The 7,492-nt window shown below is 50.0% G+C and overlaps 1 protein-coding gene across 1 annotated transcript; it reads right to left on the bottom strand.

The window, feature by feature from the left end:
• Positions 1-5,416: 5,416 nt before the first annotated feature.
• Positions 5,417-6,977, bottom strand: LOC134669767 (AN1-type zinc finger protein 1-like). Its single transcript, XM_063527393.1, has 3 exons — positions 6,604-6,977; positions 6,190-6,292; positions 5,417-5,983 (listed from the first exon to the last, which is right to left on the bottom strand). The coding sequence occupies exons 1-3, from the start codon at positions 6,885-6,887 to the stop codon at positions 5,459-5,461; spliced, it is 912 nt and encodes a 303-aa protein (XP_063383463.1). The 5' UTR covers positions 6,888-6,977; the 3' UTR covers positions 5,417-5,458.
• Positions 6,978-7,492: the final 515 nt, after the last annotated feature.

Here is a 7,492-nt window from a genome sequence, read left to right as displayed (position 1 = left end):
AGTAACGCGATCGTTGACCAATGATGCCGCTATAGCGTCTATGTAGTCGCTCCGCCCCACGCCGTGACGTAGTTCCGCTTCCACTTCCTGCGAACCGTTGCTCGCTTCCCGCTACTCGCCACCGCCATGTCATTGTTGAGGAGATGTACCGTCGGCATAAAAGTAGCCTAGTAGCCTGCCAGGAAGGCATTACTCAGATATCCGATGTGGATAGGAAACATAATAATAATTTTATTGGAAGGTAAAATTTTTATATTATGTGTTCCGTACTCCACATCGGATATCTTCATTGAGACCTGTTTATTATCTCCTGGTGGCGAGTTAGCGGGCGCGCAAGCGATAGGGCTACACCTACTGTCATAGAACTCAGAGAAAGAATAAATATGTATACACCATATTGCAACCCATGAAATCACAGTGACTCGTTATAATGTGAAGGTTCGAATCTGACGTTAAACTGGTTTAAGAGAATTCTCATTCGAAATCGCATCCGATCCGCAGAATCTCGGCGAGTCATGTTCCCAATTAACATAAGCGAAAATATCGCTAAGTGAATAGCTTTCCAGCCCATTTAGTTATTAAGTACATCGTGGATCAAAAGCAATCGTAGGCGAGGCCGGCTTGGATGAGACTGTGGCTGAAAGAAATAAGCGAAGTGTCCCCTAACATTTTGTGTAATTCTCGCAAGGTGACGTACCCAGACTACCTACTTATACTGGGTCTATACTTTATTCCGGAGCTTCTAAGAGTCCAGTCGGTAAGACACGTTATCTGGTTTAGAGCCGAATTTCGGACACAAAATAATAGCGTTAAAGTTATCTATGTAATTGCCCGGGCTACAGTGTAGTAGAGTAAGGTCATTGACCCTGCGGCCTGATGCTAACAGCAAAAGTGCGGCAGCTATTCTATCGTACTTCTTCTAACGTACCTAACGTTGTAGGGCTATTTAAATTAGGGTAAGTAGATGTCTCGCGTCCCAAGCTGGTGCTTTGGGAGGCGCTGGTCTATCTGAGATAGCTCGCTACTTCACTGGATAGAGGTACCTGGCAGTTGATCTTATTTTTGATGCACCATAAAGACCGTTTCTACATTGTGGCCGTACATGCAGCCTAGACAAGGGGACGATCTAGGGGCTCCCGTTACTGTTTTCTATACAAACACAGTACCGGAATCGGGAATATCCGGTTCTTCCATATTAGTGAGACAGTGACAGTTGCGTTTCGTTCGCTACGTAGCGTTAGACCTTGGCATGTTATATGCATGCGCCAGTCACGCCAGTAGCGGACGTCACTCCTGATCCCGCCAGCTCGGTGTTGGAGCGTCCTATCTGACAGGAGCTACGCCTCATTCTTAAGGTCGTTGACTCGTAAGGGAGGGCGGTCTGACGTTGTGTTCACTAGGACCGGCAGTAAATTGCAAGCTTACCACAGCTGCTTTAAGACTCCTTATCACGCCGTCGCAGTACACAGACTAGGCTGGGAGGTGGAGACATCCATGCCAAGTCTCACAGGCAGCTGTCAAAGGTCGTGGTAGCAGTTCAATGAGTCTGTTAAGAAATACCGTGGCACAGTGCGAGGGCTCTCGAAAGCGGAGGCCGGCCAACAAGGCGCCTGTCAGGTGAAGACAGTCTCGGCGGCTGCTGGGCGCAGCTGCCACTCGGGCGCGCAGTGACTTCTTGATAAACCGTCGCCCTCGGGGGTTGTACCGACCTGGCAAGTAGCAAGCAACCAGCGCGACCTGTAGACGATCTGCTGGCATCAGCAGTTTTTGCGACAGCCGTAGTAACGGAAGGGATGTAGTGTCGCCGTCGTTTTATGTATACTGTACCGGTGCGGTTGTATGTTTACACTTCTGTCGTCAGCGCTGCAGATGCGGCCCGTTAACGGTTACTCTTCGCTGAAAGGGCCTTACCTCGTACATTGTCTACCAATATTGGAGATTGTAACGGACTGCTTGTATAAGATGAGGAAGAAAGTGGTGCGAGGCTTTCGGCAGCTCCGTGTTGCTGGGGACTGCGAAGGCTTCACCTTCCTCCATGAACTAAAGTTTGCGAATTTGAGACTGAACAGAAGGCATTGAGTCTCATTTCTGCGAGAAACTCTGCAGCAAGGCAGGCCTGTATGTCGCGAAAAAGAAAACTTTCAATCGGTGTGTTGTGCCGCGTGTCCCACGTGATGTCTAGGAGCGTGATGGTCTAATTCGCTTTATCCGAAGAGACACCCTATATCGAGTTAGTATAGGGCATCGAGTTAGTAGCATGCTTTTAAGGAAATCGAACTGATGAAATCAAGTCTAAAATCGATTTTGGCGCTTTGCGTAACAAAACTGTTTCGATAAAGTCGAATACAGACAGATGGAAACTGCTGGAGTCCTCCTGGCCCCTTTCTCTTAGCACCGGAAACTCAAGCTTGTTCAGGCGCAGCGGGTTTATTTGTCCCATTTTGTTTATTATGGTTTTTCGCACGAGTTCGTCTTTGTAAGACGGAACTTAAGCTGGAGAGCGCGAGCAAGCAGAGATAATTATGTGAAGTCTGCAGACCTTTTCGATGCCTTTCACCTCGGTTTCGAGCGGTCGCACAGGGCCTTGTCGCTAGCTGTTCTCCGGTTGGACCACTCCATGGCCTCGAGAAGTCGTAGGAACTTCGAAGCGACACAGCGAAGTCGATCAGCACCTTTATGAAGCCCGGGAACACGACGTATTTTCCTCTGAGTATCGACATATCTTACCGCTTTCAACTCCGGGCAGTCGAGCCGCGCTAGGACGGGGCTCTTTACGACCTTGTCTGCCGTCGCCGGAGGATTCTTTAACCGAAACCAAGAGCTTAGCGGTCTGTTCGTGCTGTACCATACCATACCTATACCTGCACCATAGCTATAGGCGCCTGCGTACCTCAATGGAACCATGTGGACAGGACAAAAACTGATACTGTGGCGCCCAGCGAGCAAGGGACGACATCGTCGTAGTTGCAGCATCGGTGGACAGCATCGGCGTGATTGTGGCAACCGCCGCCGCTCGGGAGGCGCCGGTGCGTGAAGCTAGGGGCGCCATCGTGGCGGCCGGCTCGGGGGGGGGGCACCGGTGCCTGAGGCCGGGCGGCTCATGGCGGCCGCCACTGGTTCGGGAAGCGCTGGTGCGTGAGGCGAGGACCCATAGTGGCGGCCCGCTCTAGAGGCGTTGTCGCGTGAGGCGGGCGGCTCCATCGTGGCGGCCGCCGCCACCGGCTCGGGAGGCGCCGGTGCGTGAGGCGAGAGGCGCCATCGCGGCGGCCAGCTCGGGAGGCACCGGTGCATGAGGCGGTCGCCGTCTGGCTGGCTGGTCTGGGAGGCACTGCTGTGAGGCGAGAGGCGCCATCGTGGCGGCCAGCTCGAGAGGCGCCAGTGCGCAGGTGGTGGTGCCATCGTGGCGGGCGGCATCATCGTGGCGGGCAGCGCCATTGTGGCAGCCGCCGCCGCCGCGTCGATGCGTAATGCGAGAGGCGCCATCGTGGCGGCCAGCTCGGGGGGCAGGCGGCGTCATCGAGCGGGCGGCGCCATCATGGCGGCCACCGTCGCCAGGCTCAGGTGCGAGAGGCGCCGTCGTGGCGGCCAGCTCGACAGGCGCCGGTGCGCGTGACGGACGTTACCGGCACGGGAGGCGCCGATGGCTAGGCTCGTAGCTGCACGGCGGTGCCATCGTGGTGGCCACCACCGGCGCGTAGGTCACCAGCGACGTCATGACGGGCGGCAACCAACGCGGCGATCGTCGCTGTACTCGTAGCATTTCCACTGCTTACACGTAACTTACCTTCCTTCCGCTCGAGCAGTCGGGACGCAGAAGCGGTCCGCCTTCACCTTGGCGCGATCCACCCTCGATGCGCGCGCAGCTGCAGGAGCGGGCGTGTGACGTCTCGCAGAGCCACGCGGATCTCTCGGAGTCCCGCTGGACTGGAAGCGTCCGCACCGCAACTGCAGCAATAGGAGCGGGCGTGTAACGTCTCGCGGAGTCCCGCGGACTGGAGGCGTCCGCACCGTGACTGCAGCAACAGGAGCGGGCGTGTGACGTCTCTCGGAGTCCCGCGGACTGGAGGCGTCCGCACCGCGACTGCAGCAACAGGAGCGGGCGTGTGACGCCTCTCGGAGTCCCGCGGACTGGATGCGTCCGCACCGCGACTGCAGCAACAGGAGCGGGCGTGTGACGTCTCTCGGAGTCCCGCGGACTGGAGGCGTCCGCACCGCGACTGCAGCAACAGGAGCGGGCGTGTGACGTCTCTCGGAGTCCCGCGGACTGGAGGCGTCCGCACCGCGACTGCAGCAACAGGAGCGGGCGTGTGACGTCTCTCGGAGTCCCGCGGACTGGAGGCGTCCGCACCGCGACTGCAGTAACAGGAGCGGGCGTGTGACGTCTCTCCGAGTCCTGCGGACTGGAGGCGTCCACCATGGCCCGCAGCGTCGCGGTGTCTCGGAGTCACCTTGGACGACAGCAGAAGACGCGGCGCGCGCGGGCGGGGGCGGGCGCCGGGCCCGCGCCCCCGCGCCGGGGGACGGGGCGCCCCGGTCGCGCCGCAACTAACAACACGAGGTACTCCCAGGCTCCTGCCTGAGAACCCTCCTTTAGTGTCGAAGTAACTTCTGAACGCCAATAAAATTAGAATATCTTAAACTGGCTCACCGGATGGTTTGAGACAATCCAAACCTCCTTATCAGCGAAGCGCGGCACCCGGCAGCAGCGCGCGCGGGCTGTCCGCCCCCGCGCCGCCCGGGCGCCGCCCCCGCCTGCAGGCACGATGACCGCACGTTCCCTCTCCGATGCGGAGCGACTTGTTACCACTTGTTAACAAAAACCACTGACGCACTTCCTACTTCGATCTCGAAAATGCGAGTTAACGGTAACGATTTTAGCAGCATGGAATGTGAAAATTAATTTAGCAAGAAAAAAAAAAAGTGGGTAGAATCGAAAAGCACCGTTCGATGACTTCGATCGCGAGACCGCCAAAAGACTAATAGTGGCGATCTCTGCCATATCTCACTATTTAATCGACCGAGCTTTGGATCGGAAATGTTAAAGCACCATGCTGCAAAAATATACGCAAAAAATATTTGCGGACCATCGGTCAAGACGGTCGACGAAACAATGACATGGCGGTGGCGAGTAGCGGGAAGCGAGCAACGGTTCGCAGGAAGTGGAAGCGGAACTACGTCACGGCGTGGGGCGGAGCGACTACATAGACGCTAGCGGCATCATTGGTCAACGATCGCGTTACTCTCTCAATGAAGATATCCGATGTGGAGTACAGAACACATAATACTCTGTTTCTGGTAAATATTTTGAAATGAATGTTGTTGGCATTCACTATTAAAATGGTAAGTAAGTAATTGATTTGATATTCAACAAAGTTAGACTAAATATACAATGAAAATGTGAAGAAAAACTACACTATAAGGTGTTTTCAGTGTCTTTACTATTTTTTTAATACATACATCAACTTAAGAAAATCTGAGCAATTTCTGTAACACCGCTTAACACTTTACTATCAATATACTCTACCACTAACTTGTCACCTTCCAGCAACATTTCATGTTTCATCAGGTCTTCAATCTCCACATCCATCTTCTGAGGACTGATGCAGTATCCGTCCAACTGTCGAAACAGCCTGAGTTTCACATCACTCATCTTGTTATTTTCATTCTTAATGTCACAAGTGTCACAAATACTGTCTATTGCTCTGCCTAAGCTCCATTTTGAGCTTATAAAAACAGGCACAGAATCCTTTAAATCAGGATCTAAGGTCACAGATTCTAAAGCCACTAGTTTATCCACATCTTCAATGATTTTGATAGACTTGGCTTCCATGTTTTTTGGTTTTCCAATAGCAAAGTAGACCCGATCTGAAGCAGGGATAGATTTGGGACCTTTAGCTTTTTGTTTTATCCTCATGAGATGGATTTTTGAGGCTGTTTTCACTTTGGCTGTTGATTGAAGTGCTTTTCTTATGTTTTCTGTTATCTGCAACCAAGATATATATGTACTAAGTATTAAAAAAATCAATACTTTCCTCAAAAAAATAGTCTTTATCTAGATCTCTATTACTCAAATTCAAACATAAGTGAAAATAGTGCATATAGTATATTAGCAATCAACTTGAATAAGACTACTTAATTTGTCAAGTGAATCTTCAAATTTGTATAAACAAAGTGCGACAAGAATTGTACCTTCTCTTGCAAATGCTTGTTGGCCTCATGGAACTGACGTCTTGGGGCTTCAAGCTGTTCTATTTTAGCTGCCATGGTTTCATCGTCAATTTCTGGGCATGACCTGGAAAATTATATTTAATAAAAACAATAATTAGATATTTTCAGCTATCAAATACTGGAAATGTTACCACCGCTGTCAAATGATGTAAATTAACACACATTAAAAACATTAATAAGTAAGTTCAAGTTTCGCTGTTAACGTTTGGCGAGTGTAATATTAATTTAAAAACTGTACCATACTTTTTGGAAAAAAAAAAAAGTTTTTCAGACCCTTGTAGCTGAAGGTACTATAATATATTAAAATAAGTAGTTTTAGATATATACAGAAATCTTTTGTAACACCCTAAAAAGCTAATATCGTGGAGTACTTACGGATGAAATCGGTGTTCAATACAGAAGTGTTTTTCACACTTCGGACACAATATTTCGTGCAAGCTACCCTTCCGACAGCCTTTTGACGAGCAACGGAATATCTGATCATCGCTCTTCAATTTTATTTCCTTCGGTTCGGGCGCTAACTCACACTCTCCCGACAAGCTGTGCTCAGTAAAATGTTCACGACAAAAAACCTTTCCACATTTACATTGTAACGGTAGAAAATCTATCTGATTGCAGTTTTGGAACATGCAATGTTCGCCTAATGTAGGAAACTCCATTTCACAGTTGTTTTATCAGTCTTTTGCACTTATTTCCGAGTGAAAATGTATTGCTTGGTCATGAAACCCAATGAAAACAAAAATTATGAAACATAACCTACAAACGTCAACGTCAGTTTGACAACTAGCGTACGTTCAGAAATTTTGGCACAAGTGATGTTTTATAAAAATAACGCCATCTAGCGTCCAGTAGAATAACATTTTTTTCTAATAGACCAACACCACATTTATCTTGAAACTTAACCTCACAAAAGGAGCTAGAAAGATTAAAATCATCAATCATCACACGTGTTTCGTTAAGCTTGGGATTTGGTAACTACACACATTCATTCGCAATAAAGTTTACGATTTTTCAATAACGATGTCTACAATGGTTAGGTACACTGAATAGGTATCGGAAATCAAGAAAAAGTCATTCTCGGATTGATGCCGCGCCAAGGGCCCAACCTTTTCTGTTCTCTTTCACGACGCAGCAACTAGTATCATTTCTCTCTCCTCGCTCTTTTAAAATGCCGTTTGTCAAAAAAGGACAACCATACTGTTGACAAGGTGGACTTCAAATCAAGTGTTGCCTTTCTTGATGCGCCCAGGCTGTGTATGTGTGC

This window comes from Cydia fagiglandana, chromosome 13 (assembly GCF_963556715.1).
Source record: "Cydia fagiglandana chromosome 13, ilCydFagi1.1, whole genome shotgun sequence".
NCBI lineage: Eukaryota > Metazoa > Arthropoda > Insecta > Lepidoptera > Tortricidae > Cydia > Cydia fagiglandana.
Note: the sequence above shows the minus strand (reverse complement) of the source record. Positions and strands in the feature narration are given on the sequence as shown.

What these genes read in the sequence shown, in the direction of transcription:
- LOC134669767 (XM_063527393.1), bottom strand. Translation starts at nt 6,887, where the DNA reads ATGGAGTTTCCTACATTAGGCGAACATTGCATGTTCCAAAACTGCAAT. An exon ending in ATTGAACACCGATTTCATCC is followed by an intron (nt 6,293 to 6,603) that starts GTAAGTACTCCA and finishes ATAATTTTCCAG; the next exon opens with GTCATGCCCAGAAATTGACG. An exon ending in ACAAGCATTTGCAAGAGAAG is followed by an intron (nt 5,984 to 6,189) that starts GTACAATTCTTG and finishes TCTTGGTTGCAG; the next exon opens with ATAACAGAAAACATAAGAAA.